Source organism: Salmo salar, chromosome ssa09, assembly GCF_905237065.1.
Source record: "Salmo salar chromosome ssa09, Ssal_v3.1, whole genome shotgun sequence".
In the NCBI taxonomy this organism is placed as follows: Eukaryota; Metazoa; Chordata; class Actinopteri; order Salmoniformes; family Salmonidae; genus Salmo; species Salmo salar.
Window position 1 is genome coordinate 103,915,518 of NC_059450.1, and position 13,073 is coordinate 103,928,590.

Sequence of the window (13,073 nt, forward strand, 5' to 3'; positions counted from 1 at the left end):
CAGTGTACAAAAAAGTGCTGTAATTACTAAACAGTTAATACCATCAAATGGAAGCTGTCAGTCTGCACTTTAACCTCAGTCATTGTATCATTTCAAATCCAAAGTTCTGGAGTACAGAGCCAAAACAACAAATCTCACTGTACTTTTGGAGCTCACTGTATATCTCTGACTGTTGTACATTTAAGCCTGTAAAAGATAAAGAACTATACACATTTAAATGTCTGTGTGATGTATCATTTTTTTGGTTTAAAATAATAAAATTGTGCAAGAAATGAAGTTGTTTTACTAGTGCATGTGGTTAATTTGATTGTGTTTTATATTCTAAGAAGTTGAAGTTCCAATGTTATACTTCTGGAGGTGTGCAACAAACTCTGAAATGTAATTGAAAGGATGTTAGTCTAGCTACTTCTATACTTATAACATTATTGTATACTGAATAAAAATAGAAACAACAATTTCAAAGATTTTACTCACTTACAGTTCATATAAGGAAATCAGTCAATTGAAATAAATTCATTAGACACTAATCTATGGATTTCACATGACTGGAAATACAGATATGGAACAGTTGGTCACAAGAACCTTAAAAAAAAGGTAGCTGTGTGGATCAGAAAAACAGTCAGTATTTGGTGTGACCAGAATTTGCCTCATGCAGCACAATCTCCTTTGCATAGAGTTGATCAGGCTGTTGATTATGGCCTGTAGAATGTATTCCCACTCTTCAATGGCTGTGTGAAGTTCCTGGATATTGGCTGGAACTTGAACAACGCTGTCGATCCAGAGCATCCCCACAATTTCATCAACTGTCCAGGTGGCTGGTCTCAGACCATCCCGCAGGTGAAGAAGCCAGAAGTGGAGGTCCTGGGCTGGCGTGGTTACATGTGGTTGGCAGTTGTGAGGCCAGTTGGACGTACTTCCAAATTATCTAAAATTAAGTTGGAGGTGGCCTACGGTAGAGAAATGAACATTAAATTCTCTGGCAACAGCTCTGGTGGACATTCCTGCAGTCAGCATGCCTATGGCATGCTCCTTCAAACTTGAGACATCTGTGGCATTGTGTTGTGTGACAAAACCACATTTTAGAGTGGCCTTTTATTGTCCCTAGCACAAGGTGCACCTGTGTAATGACCATGCTGTTTAGTCAGTTTCTTGACATGCCACAACTGTCAGGTGGATGGATTATCTTGGCAAAGGAGAAATGCTCACTGACAGGGATGTAAACAAATTTGTGCACAAAATTTGAGAGAAATAAGCTTTTGGTGTGTGTGGAACATTTCTGGGATCTTCTATTTCAGCTCATGAAACATGGGGCCAACACTTTACGTTGCATTTATATTTTTGGTTCAGAATAATTGTATCCATTGGCATGTTATAATTTCAAGATATGAAGAAACATTGTGTAGCGTTCTTTCAGCTGTTTAAAAGTAGTGTAACGACCCTGGGTTTATAACCGCGGATATCGACTCTGCCGCTCGAGAATGTTTTTGCGGCACAGTCGATAGTGCGCCGGACTTCGGGCTAGAAGGTCGAGGGTTCGAGACCTGCTCCCTGCCTGTTTCATTACATTGTAACGACCCTGGGTTTATAGTATTTTTGCAGTAGTGGAAGAAGTTTAAAATGATTTATCTTGCTACATCCATTTTAGGACTTCTACATTAATTATAAGTAACCATTCATTGATCCTGGAAGAATATAATTTATGTCTCGTGAGCTTAGATCAACTGTTGTACCCCATCAGAACCCAACATATAAGCTTGTTTTACTCCAATGTTTGTAAACAAAGTAAATGCAAACAAACACTATATGGCCTCAAACCCTGGTTAAAACTATAATGTTGATATCATCGGTTGTCAGTTTTGCAACCATAGATTTGTATTTGAGTGGTTTACACATCCCTCAGTATTTCTACCTAAATGGAGGGACGGGGACAAAACTCTTGGCGTTTCAGAGTAGGGCACTGGTTAAAGGTGTTATCTTTTGTTTCACGTTGGACATAGAGGCTATGTGGTTTGGGGATAGCATTCCAGGAGTGGTAGATGCACGTCGCTTAAATCGAATGATAGACGGAAAGAAGGAACTAAGCCTATCGGTTTTACTGTCATTTGATGAAGTGGTTCTCCCGATTTATGTAAAAGTTGGGTATGTGAAATATGCTGTGAGACCCTATGTACAGAAATTGCTGCAGTGGTACAAATGTAAAACATTGGACACGTGGAAAGTGTTTGTCGAAAGAATAAGTATGTAGTAGTTGAAGAGTCAGATTAAGCATGTTTCTGTAGTTGTGATGGGAATCACGTTCCCAAGTCCCCAGAGTGCCCTGTAAGGATGAAGGTCGCAGTAGCTAGGATCAGGACTATCAAGCAGGTTTTCTATGTAGAGACAGTGAAAATTGCTGATGGAGTGAGTAGAGTAGAGATGGTAGTGGATGTCCCACATCTGCAGTGAATGCCATGCAGGAGAAGGATCCCGACACACGAACAGTGAAGATGGTGGACTTAGTTGCGTTTATAGTGCAAGTGATAAATTGCACTAGTCAAACAAATCAGAAATCTAAGAAGCTTGACATTGTTGTGAAAGCGGCAAGTCGATTTCTGGGTCTTTACAGCCGAAATGTTACACAGACTACTGAATGAAGAGGTTCCTGTGCTGTGTATAGATCTGAATAGGCATTTAAATCCTACTGAAGGAGTACAGTGTTTTGTTTGACATGCAGCGTGCATTTGCTTTGTGTTTTTTGTTTTTGGTAATTAGTATGAATTTGTTCATCCAAAACATATTTCGTTTTTGGGGTATTTTTACTACCTCGTAGAATAGGTGGCGGCAATACATCTAATGAGTGTAGTCTGCCAATAAACCTCGAAGAAGAATACGAGCAAGGCGCATGCGGTGTTTGTTTGGGGCTTTTGCTAGCCTAGCCGTGTAGCAAGCTGTGCATCCCTGTGTGAAACGATCAACCAAATAGGCCTTATTCTAACATCGGAAGCAGGCTACTGTAGTTAGGTGTCTCTCTAATTCCTTGTTGTGTTATATTTTATGTTAGAGGCAGGTCAGGTCGTTGTCTATATAGTTAGCTCAACTAATCCACATAAAATGACTGATCAATCATCACTGCTGCTTCGAAAACAACTGGCAGGTAAAATAGCTCGCTACACAACCGTTAGCTAACTTAACGTTAAACTACCACGCTTTTTACCGTTACCTTTCTACCTAACGTTAGTGGCTAATGACTTGTAATCGAATTGTGTTGGTTTTGCTTGTATTGAATATGTCAACTTAGTTAGCTATTTATGGCTAGTAGCTACGCAATGCAAATCCACAGCTGATAAATGTTTAGCTAGCTAACGCGTGACATACCACTTCTTTGCTTGTAGCTAGCCTGCAAGCTGGCTAGTTAACTAGCGAAACACAACATTGATGGTAACGTTAACACGTTAGTAGCTATTTCGCTAAGGCTTGTCGAGTAGTGTACCAGTTAGGTCACTTCAAAGCCAGCTGTCTCAAACTAAATACATTTCCATTGTAACTGGTCCGCGTTAGCTAACTGAGTTAGTTGAATTCCAGTAGGATGTTTGAGAAAAGCTTGACAACACACATGGCTAACGTTACAAGTAAAGCACATTTTCAAGGTTGGGGTATTGGGTAACGTCAGCGTGTTTGTTTACCCTTTTTAGAGCTCAACAAGAACCCTGTGGAGGGATTTTCTGCCGGTCTCATAGACGATGATGACATCCATCAGTGGGAGGTGGTCGTTATTGGCCCTCAAGATACATTATTGTGAGTATGTTTTACTAACTTGGTGTGTTTGGAAGTCATTTGCCTACTTAGCTACCGTCCATCTGATTTGAAAAAAAAATCTCATCTTCTCTTTACAGTGAGGGTGGTTTCTTTAAAGCCTACCTGACCTTTCCCCATGACTACCCTCATAGGCCCCCGAAGATGAAGTTCATCACAGAAATATGGCATCCCAATGGTAATTGGTTTCATGTGGTATTCTTACTTACTTAGGCCTTTGTATTCCTTGTGGAACATAGGCCATCGTGGAACGCTTCCAACCCTTTCTGTGCGTGCCCCTCTTTCACCCCAGCTGCCAAACTAACCCAGATTTAGATGCTAGATTGTGGAGACATAATTTATAGATCGGCAGGTAAGGGTGCTCTTGAGCGGCTAGGTGTTCTTTACTCTTCGGCCATCAGATTTTCCACCAATAGACACATCACTGCACTCTGTACTCATCTGTAAACTGGCCCTCTCTGTATACCGGTGCAAGACCCACTGGTTGATGCTTATTTATTAAAAACCCTCTTGGGCCTCACTCCCCCTGTCTAAGATACCTACAGCAACCCTCATCTTCCACAGACAGCACCCATTCTGACAGTCACATTCTGTTAAAGGCCCACATCCCTGGATCGCTCCTCTTTTCAGTTCCCTACAAAAAAAACACTCAAACTGGACAGTTTTATCTCTATCTCTACACTCTGACACTTGTGGCTGCGTCTTGTTTTTTGTCTCTACAATTTTGTGCTGTTGTCTGTGCCTAACAATGTTTGTGTTGCCGTGTTGTCTTAGGTCTCTCTTTATGTTGTGGTGTCTCTTGTCCTGATGTGTGTTTTGTCCTACATTTAAATTGTTTATCCCAGCCCGTCCCCATAGGCCTCTTGCTAGGCTGTCATTGTGAATAATAGTTTGTTCTTTGACTTGCCTGGTTAAATGAAGGTTAAAAATAAAATGTGCCATCCTCTCTAGGCCTAGCGATGTCAGACCATCTGCTATGTGCTTGGTCTCTAGGTGGTTTTAGGTCTTCCTCTTTAGCGGTTGCCTTGTGGGTTCCATGTTAGGGCCTGTTTTGTGATTGATTTGTTTCTTCTTAGTGTGTGTCCTATCCAGCACCACTTCCTCCTTTTTTAAGTTGTGCTTCTATTGGGACCTGTTTTTTAATTTCCCACAGCTTGATGTTGCTGATGCAGTCTGGCCAGTGGACTCCCAGAAGTCGTCGAAGACAGTGGTTAATGAATGACTTTAGTTTGTTCAGCGTGTTCGTAGTAGTTATCCATGTTTCAGATCCGTACAGAAGAATGTATTTGACATTTTGAGTTTGTCTTCAGTTTTATTTCAAGTCAGTTTTGTTTCATGTGCTATACATCTAGCTAAAGATCTGTGTTTGTCAGCTGGTCAGCACAGGTTATGATTCCTGTCCTCCCCCTCTCTCTCAGTGGCAAAGAATGGTGACGTGTGCATCTCCATTCTGCACGAGCCCGGAGAGGACAAGTTTGGCTATGAGAAGCCTGAGGAGCGCTGGCTGCCCATCCACACTGTAGAGACCATCATGATCAGTGTCATCTCCATGCTGGCTGACCCGAACGGCGACTCACCCGCCAACGTGGACGCAGCCGTTAAGTCCCATAAATTCAGACATACATCCTCAGACGGGGGAAATATGCATTCCATTCAGTTAGAAAAAGCTGAAATTATGGTGCTAGTTTGTTTTTAATGGTCTCAATGTGAAATTTCACTGCTCATGATTAGTCTTGAAATTTGGTAGTAGTGAGGGATACTCCACCATTTAGTTGATTGTAGTGATTGTTAAACCCAGGGTTTTGATGTACAATTGTATTGTGCCCTGCAGAAGGAATGGAGAGAGGATCCTTGCGGCGAGTTCAAGAGGAAGGTGGCTCGCTGTGTACGAAAGAGTCAGGAGATGGCGTTTGACTAGGCCGCCTCCTCTACACAAACCCAGTGAGTCCCTTTCTGGATCCACACAGCTATAATCTCACTCATGTTGCAGAAAGTGAGACTCATTCAGTGCCTTGGTTGGTCACTAAATAATCTTCCATTTGGTTTCCTAGTCAGTCTTGATGCTCCTTTGATTGTCTGTTATATTTTATGTCTGCAAGCTAACGGTTCTTTCTTTTTAGCTATTTTTACCTTGGCGAATACATCATGTCACTCTTCAATAAAGACTTTTGCACCAGTGTTCTGCTCTTAGGAAGATGTGGAATAAAAAGCCAGCCCTTTTCTTTAGATGTGTAAATAGGGTCAGGGTCAAGTAAATGTCTGGAGATAAACATCCCCCTCATGGTTATCGTCCAGTTTTCTCACCTTATACTTATTTATTTAGATGATAATGACAATTCAAGATGTGTGGTTTTTGTTTTGATGAGCTTGTTCTTTATTTTCAACCTGCCACTGAGCCATCTATTTTAGACTTGTCTCTTATGCAATTTTCGAGTTCAGAGCATTTGAAGAGATTGTTACCAACAGGCTTTCCTTGCCCGTTCTATACCTCTGGAAGCCCATCCCCTCAAGTGTTCTGCAAAGTCCTTTCACAGGGGTCAATACACTCTGCTGCCTTAAGTTGTTTCCCTGTAAGCAAAGGAAACTGTCTCCAGTGATGTCAACATACATTTCTGTGTTTGATCAATATATTTTTGGGGATAAACCAAAAACATTAGCATGAGAACAGAGAATATTTTTTTGTAATAAAGATCATCTCTAAAATGTAATTTTTTTGTGTATGTAAATATATTCTGTATCAAATTAGTTGTCGTTTGTGTACTTGATTCTCCTTGCTGTTATAGCTTAGAATTTTTTTTAAGGACATGTCATTTTGCCCTTTGTCTATTCTTGTGAGTGAATCAATTTAGCTTTGGTCATGTTAACATGTACACAGAAAAGTAATCTTATTTTAGATTTGGCTCAGCCTTTTTGTTTGAAAGGTGTTTTGTGTGATGAATGAAGTGATGCCACTTTTGGTTGAAAGTTTACTCAAGTATTGACATTTTATCCTGTGCAAGTGGATTAGACTGGCCATCCGCAACAATTTCGAACCCAAGAGGTGCTTTTGCGTTTTACGCAAGTGTAATGCAAAATATCTGATAATGGAAGTGGTGATGGATTGTTAGAACAAGAAATAAAACTTGTAGCTCAATAGTTCTATTCACCTGTGTGATGTGAAGGCTAACATGAGTTGTGAAATTGTAGGCATTTACACCCACAGTTAATGTCTAAAACTTGAGCCCAATAAAGTTTTGAAAATGATCATCTTCATGTTGATTTACACAACGCTGTTCTTACATTTTGTCAAAGATCGACAGGTACACGTCTAACTTTAACGCATTAAGCACCAGCTTAACATGATCAATGAAACAATAGCACGTCCATTTCTTATTCAGTATAAAATCATCTTAGCCACACGAAAGTGGAGGCCCAAAAATCCATCTGCCTTGCATTAGTTTAGAATAACCTCCAGCGGTCCTGAGTTGTCTACTGTCCAGGAGCTGAAAGGCTTTTGTTCATGAACTGTTTCTTGACAAAGCACATCCACCACTGAAAAAGAAGAGGTCACAGTCCAGGTTAGTCCATTAAAAGCAGTTCAATTAAGTAATCGGCAATTTCGCTTTTATCAATGTTAGTACACTTGGGATTTAGTGTGACAGATAGGGAGGTCAAATATTAGTCTCACCTTGCTGGGTTTGTCTGACTGGGGGTCAAACACACGGTCACACAGCCTCAGCCCCGTCTCCTGGCGGATCTGCTGCAGGTACGCCCTCATGGTCTCTGATCAGGGACAACCAGAGACCAAATCAGATCAATTAAAAATAAATGATTAACGTACTACTGGCATTCCCACATCTCATCCTGCAAGGACTTGTGCTAACGCTCCTTACCCTCTTCCTGCTTGTTGCTAGGCTTTGCGTACATGGCGTTGAGAGGGAAGCCAGGTTCTCCAGGGATGGGGAAGTTAGTGATGCCCAGAGTGTACATTTCCTTCTCTCCCTGACCCCTGGAGCTGCACTGCAAACACAAAGAATTTGGGAGGGGAGTTCACAATACAAATGTCTTTCTTTGCATTATTCTGAGGACCTAACATTCTATAACTTAGGGAGGGGTTATTTGGATTCATTAGCCATTTAGTTTATTAGAAAATCATGTTGGCAATCAAATCAGATTCAGTTACCTTCTGTAGCTTCTTCAGACATTCAGAAATGTAAAGGGTGACGTAGATCAGTGTCCTGTCTGCCTCGTTCTGGGAAGGGGGACAGGTTGTTAACTCCAGGAATACACCAAGCCTTTTGTATTCTCATTACTACTGACTTTAGTCTATCTGTTATCTGATAACAATATGATGTATGTATGGTGTATGCGAGCAGAGCCTAGTTTCAGTCACCATCCAACTTATGGGCAGCATTGGTTAGAATGCTAACAGTGCTATGAGAAGATTGTATTGCCGATATTGTATTGGCAATATTCAGAGGCAGGCTGGGGCATGTTGGAAAACTAGGGCCAAAGCACTGTAGCAAGAGGCCTAAAGGGTAGGTACTGTAAAAAAAAAAGTAACTTCATTAAAACATAGACAGTAGTCCTTACACGTCAGGTGACTACTTTTACAGTCACCATTTTACTCAGACAATAAAATAATTCAGTTTTCCCTTACCTTGATTTCATAATTCTTAAAGAAGACATTGGCTTTGAAATAGTAGATGGCCTCATCAATGATGTCAGAATCTTTGGCTGAAATAACAAGAGTATTGAGTATACAGGAAGTTAGGGAATGATGGACAAATTCTTCAAAATAAAGAGAATGAACACGCGACTGACTCATGACACCAAATAAGGAAGAAACATGCAACCACATTCAGAAGCGAATGAAAAAAATGTGCAGTTTGAAAGAGTATGGATAGCCTAATTATAAATCACAGAAAACTTTTTCGTATCACATGATAGGCTATTTTCTAAACACCATGTGTGAATGGTACGAGTTTGCAAGCTGAAACGTACTCTCTTTTGCTGCAGGGCCCTTGAACTGGGTTTTTAGTGGCAGCATAGCCATGTTCCCCACCATCTTGGTGTCCCCATCCATCAAGCCAGAGTGGTACGCCTGTAAAACAAATTGAAAAAGTTGATGTTTGTATAGTATAATGGCCCTTTCGTGAGATTAAGAATGTGTTCTTAACTGTCTTGCCTCGTTAAATAAAAAATAAATAAACAAGATGAGAAGCCTGATAGCTGTCAATAATACTAGTAGTTACGAGATTAGCTAGCCAATTTAGAAGCTAGCCATATTAGCTGCACGCGCTAACATGTTAATTTGCTAGTTTTCATTTAAATTGGCAACTAGTCTGTCTCACTATCATGCAATATTGTACATCAAATTACGTAGCCAATTTCTTCTGGGGAGGCAAAGGCATCACCAATAGCTAGCAATTCTACTGTCTGTACGTCATTAGGGTGGATACATGCACAATTATCATACAAATAATCACATTTCAGTATTGCTACACACTTGATAAAGGTTGTTCATTTAAGAGGTGTTCATATTGTAATTTACTTACCGGCATTTTGAGAAATAAACGTCAATCTTTTAACCCAGCAAAATAAAAATATATCGTTTTCCAGAACACTGCTTCCGCCTGTCCCACCCAACAGAATTACAGGAAGTGGCCAGATGAGGTGTGTAGAATATTTGAATGGCCACAGGGTGGTGCCAATTTAACATTTTCATAGCAATACTTGTGTGAAAACTTTGTTTTACAATAGTTTTTATTCGAAAAATATCATCCAAATATTCAACGGGGGGGGGGTGCAATATCAGGGTCACAATACACAATCTTAAAATGATAAATAACATTTTGAAAACATAAAAACAGACATAAGTCTAGAAATAAATAATTAGGTGGCATGATACTGCAATTAACATTTCCCTGTGACCATCAAATGTTCTGCTTTTCTTTCTGGGCCTCTTATGGCACCTCTCAGTCCTCTACTTTGTCCTGAAATAAATCATCATAATTTGTGTTGTCAGGCTCCTCCTCAGGCTCCTAAGGACAGAAAAACAAGTAAAGTGAGTGAAAGGTCTTAAGTAGTTGGAGAACACTTAGTACTACTATACTTAGAAATGTAGTACATTACTTCCCAAAGCAGAATTATAGTTAACCACTACACTTACATTTCAGTCCACATAGTGGATTTTTATGTATTTACCTTTGGCTCCTTGAACTCCAAGTCTTCTCCATATTGTATGGAAAAGTCAATGTGCTGAAGCACTATGTTGATGCCTTCCTCATCTGTGCGGTCAAATGGCAGGAATCTCACCATGCTGTAGTCATCAATCTGGAAAAACAAACAAACATACATATTTTTTAATGAATTCCAAATTCAGAAATCATTCAAATCATTAACACCATTGCTGCCTTTTCTCTGAGCATGGCTGTGTACACAGCAGGAACTTACCAAGCCACAGATGGCTTTGGTCAGTTTCTTGAACTTCTTGCTCCTAATGGTGACAGAGTTGTCCTCCATCATTGAGTACATGTCTGGGTCCAGGTATCTGCATGGAGAGTGAGATCTGTCAGTGTCAGCCAATACAGGTCCGCTAAGCATGTGCATAGGATGCATTCAGAGCCAGACACACACAAAATCAGATAAACAAAGACCACAGTGACAGATAAACACATTAAAAAGGAGGAATTCCTTCATTCTGGCACCTACTTTTCAATTTCCTTTTTGGCCTTGGGACTCAGCAGGTCCATTTTAGTCATTATGTTGACTGTTGGAATCTCCAGAGACACCATGGCACTCAAAGCAGCCATGATACCAGAGATGAACTGGGATGAGAGAAAATTGTTTAGCAATTAACTTCAAATACTACTGTCAGAGCATATTATTGACAGAGTAAAAGGCAGCATGATCAGGAATAAGGTGTGTTAATAGTGGCCATATTACCTTGAAGGTCTCCACCATGAACTGCGAGTCTACCAGGAAGACGCCACAAACACGGAATTCCCATTGCTGGAGCTGCTCTACGAGCTGCCTCATCACAGGGAGGTGTGTGTAGAGCTCTATTTGACCTGCAGACATCACCAACCCGTCATAATTTTAGTCAATCCCACTCTCACCACAACATCTGCACAAACTTCTCAACAACTATCATCATCATCATGTTCAACATCAAAATCAGATCCATCATCATTTACATCAAAGTCATGTTCCTTGCCCCTCTCTATGAATAGCACTTTACCAGGACAATCAAACAGTATGTAGTCGTCCTCCACGTGGCCCAGGCTCTCCTCCAGCCAGTCAAAGTTGTTGGCAAAGTACTCCATGCAGAACACCAGCCCTCCATTTGGGCCGAACCTCAGTGACTCATCCTCCATCACGTCATCCACCATAATCAGTTCCCGGATATCTGAGGGTAGAAAAACAGCCAGTCAGCGCCACTCACTGTCATAGAAACAGGACTATCACAGAACTCCTCAGAGATGTGTTTTACCTGCCATGACCGGGTAATCAAAGTGTTCAGCGGCTGGGTCTAGGTTGACCACCTGTACAGAGCGGTTTATGGCTTCTGCATGCTGGATCAGTGTAGAGCAGTAGGTACTCTACAGAGAGGAGGGGAGATATTTCAGTCAGCTGTGGTTTATATACTAGTGGCAAAAACATACGTGATGATATAACTTTTAATAGGATAAATCAAGCAACATCTACAGTACAAGCACATTAGAAGTGCTGGAACTGCATTTCTGACACTGACAAGTCATGGTCAATGGCAGTAGCTCAGACCTTGGATGTTGCAACTAAACCTGCAAGCGCTAACTATAACTATTTTAATATGTGAATTGGCTTTAATTGTAAAACATAGCCTAGCCCTACTCATTTAGCTACATTTTGGAATGACATGGAACAAACAGCAAACACTTAACGTTAGCTAGCTACTAGCTACCCACTGAAGCTAACAGTAACGTTTCAAAGTGTTGTGGGTCGCTAACAACATTAGCTAGCTAGCTAGCTAGTCAACTTACCTTTCCACTTCCCGCGGGGCCCATCACGAGTTGAGCATAACGAGGCATTTATACTATCCTATCCCAAGGACTGAAACTACACAAAACAATTTGAGTCGCTTAATTATTAAAGAGTAATGTTGCTAAACCATGTCGGCGGCTACATTCACAGCTAACATGCATGCAGGCAGAAGACATTCGCTAACTACGGGTATTGTGTGAAGACCAAAAGTTACCGTTCGAACCAGGGTGAGCTGTAGATTTTCACGCATGCGTACAAATAATCTTACCTACACGCCAATGTCAAGAATCGACAGCAACTTGGATTTTGTCAGTCATTAATATTATTGCTACTTCTGATTTTGAATGAAAAAACAGGTGATATTTGCTGAAAATGCCAAGACTATGTCAGAGTGCATCGGATGAAACACGATGATGGTATCTTGATTTATTTATTTATTTATTTATCCTGCTTTATCTCACGTCACCCCGCTCCTCCGCTCCCTCCACTGGCTTCCAGTTGAAGCTCGCATCCGCTACAAGACCATGGTGATTGCCTACGGAGCTGTGAAGGGAACGGCACCTCCATACCTTCAGGCTCTGATCAGGCCCTACACCCAAACAAGGGCACTGCGTTCATCCACCACTGGCCTGCTGGCCCCCCTACCTCTGAGGAAGCACAGTTCCCGCTCAGCCCAGTCAAAACTGTTCGCTGCTCTGGCACCCCAATGGTGGAACAAGCTCCCTCACGACGCCAGGACAGCGGAGTCAATCACCACCTTCCGGAGACACCTGAAACCCCACCTCTTTAAGGAATACCTAGGATAGGATAAAGTAATCCTTCTAACCCCCTTAAAAGATTTAGATGCACTATTGTAAAGTGGTTGTTCCACTGGATATCATAAGGTGAATGCACCATTTTGTAAGTCGCTCTGGATAAGAGCGTCTGCTAAATGACTTAAATGTAATGTAATATGTAATGTTGACAAAAAGGTATGGCTGTCTCAGCGCAATGGTCTTGATGTCATTCTTAAATATTATCTGCTTTGAAACCCATATAGGACAAATTACATTGCACGTTTCTAATCATGTGTCTATGTCCCTTATTGAAATAGTACAATTAATTATTTTAAATTTTATATTTAAATGTTATATCTCCCTCACAAACCTTAAGCACCAGCTGTCAGAGCAGCTCACAGATCACTGCACCTGTACATAGCCCATCTATAATTTACCCCAAACAACAACCCCTTCCCCTACTGTATTTATTTATTTTGCTCCTTTGCACCCCATTATTTA

General features: G+C 41.0%; 3 protein-coding genes across 3 annotated transcripts; 1 reads left to right on the forward strand and 2 right to left on the reverse strand.

Moving 5' to 3' along the window:
• The first annotated feature begins 2,843 nt into the window (after positions 1 to 2,843).
• LOC123723728 (ubiquitin-conjugating enzyme E2 G1-like) lies at positions 2,844 to 7,035 on the forward strand. Its single transcript, XM_045724281.1, has 6 exons — positions 2,844 to 3,133; positions 3,672 to 3,774; positions 3,873 to 3,970; positions 5,211 to 5,389; positions 5,624 to 5,733; positions 5,913 to 7,035. The coding sequence occupies exons 1-5, from the start codon at positions 3,034 to 3,036 to the stop codon at positions 5,708 to 5,710; spliced, it is 567 nt and encodes a 188-aa protein (XP_045580237.1). The 5' UTR covers positions 2,844 to 3,033; the 3' UTR covers positions 5,711 to 5,733; positions 5,913 to 7,035.
• arpc3 (actin related protein 2/3 complex, subunit 3) lies at positions 6,749 to 9,436 on the reverse strand. The gene is given in 7 exon segments (NM_001142718.1): positions 6,749 to 7,323; positions 7,460 to 7,554; positions 7,665 to 7,791; positions 7,955 to 8,023; positions 8,432 to 8,508; positions 8,776 to 8,875; positions 9,330 to 9,436. Coding segments are annotated over 7 exon segments (537 nt in total). The 5' UTR covers positions 9,336 to 9,436; the 3' UTR covers positions 6,749 to 7,260.
• A 113-nt stretch (positions 9,437 to 9,549) lies between these two features.
• On the reverse strand, positions 9,550 to 12,053 carry LOC106566318 (GPN-loop GTPase 3). Its single transcript, XM_014134232.2, has 8 exons — positions 11,796 to 12,053; positions 11,267 to 11,375; positions 11,015 to 11,182; positions 10,720 to 10,844; positions 10,486 to 10,601; positions 10,228 to 10,324; positions 9,979 to 10,107; positions 9,550 to 9,815 (listed from the first exon to the last, which is right to left on the reverse strand). The coding sequence occupies exons 1-8, from the start codon at positions 11,841 to 11,843 to the stop codon at positions 9,750 to 9,752; spliced, it is 858 nt and encodes a 285-aa protein (XP_013989707.1). The 5' UTR covers positions 11,844 to 12,053; the 3' UTR covers positions 9,550 to 9,749.
• Between the last annotated feature and the right edge of the window lie 1,020 nt (positions 12,054 to 13,073).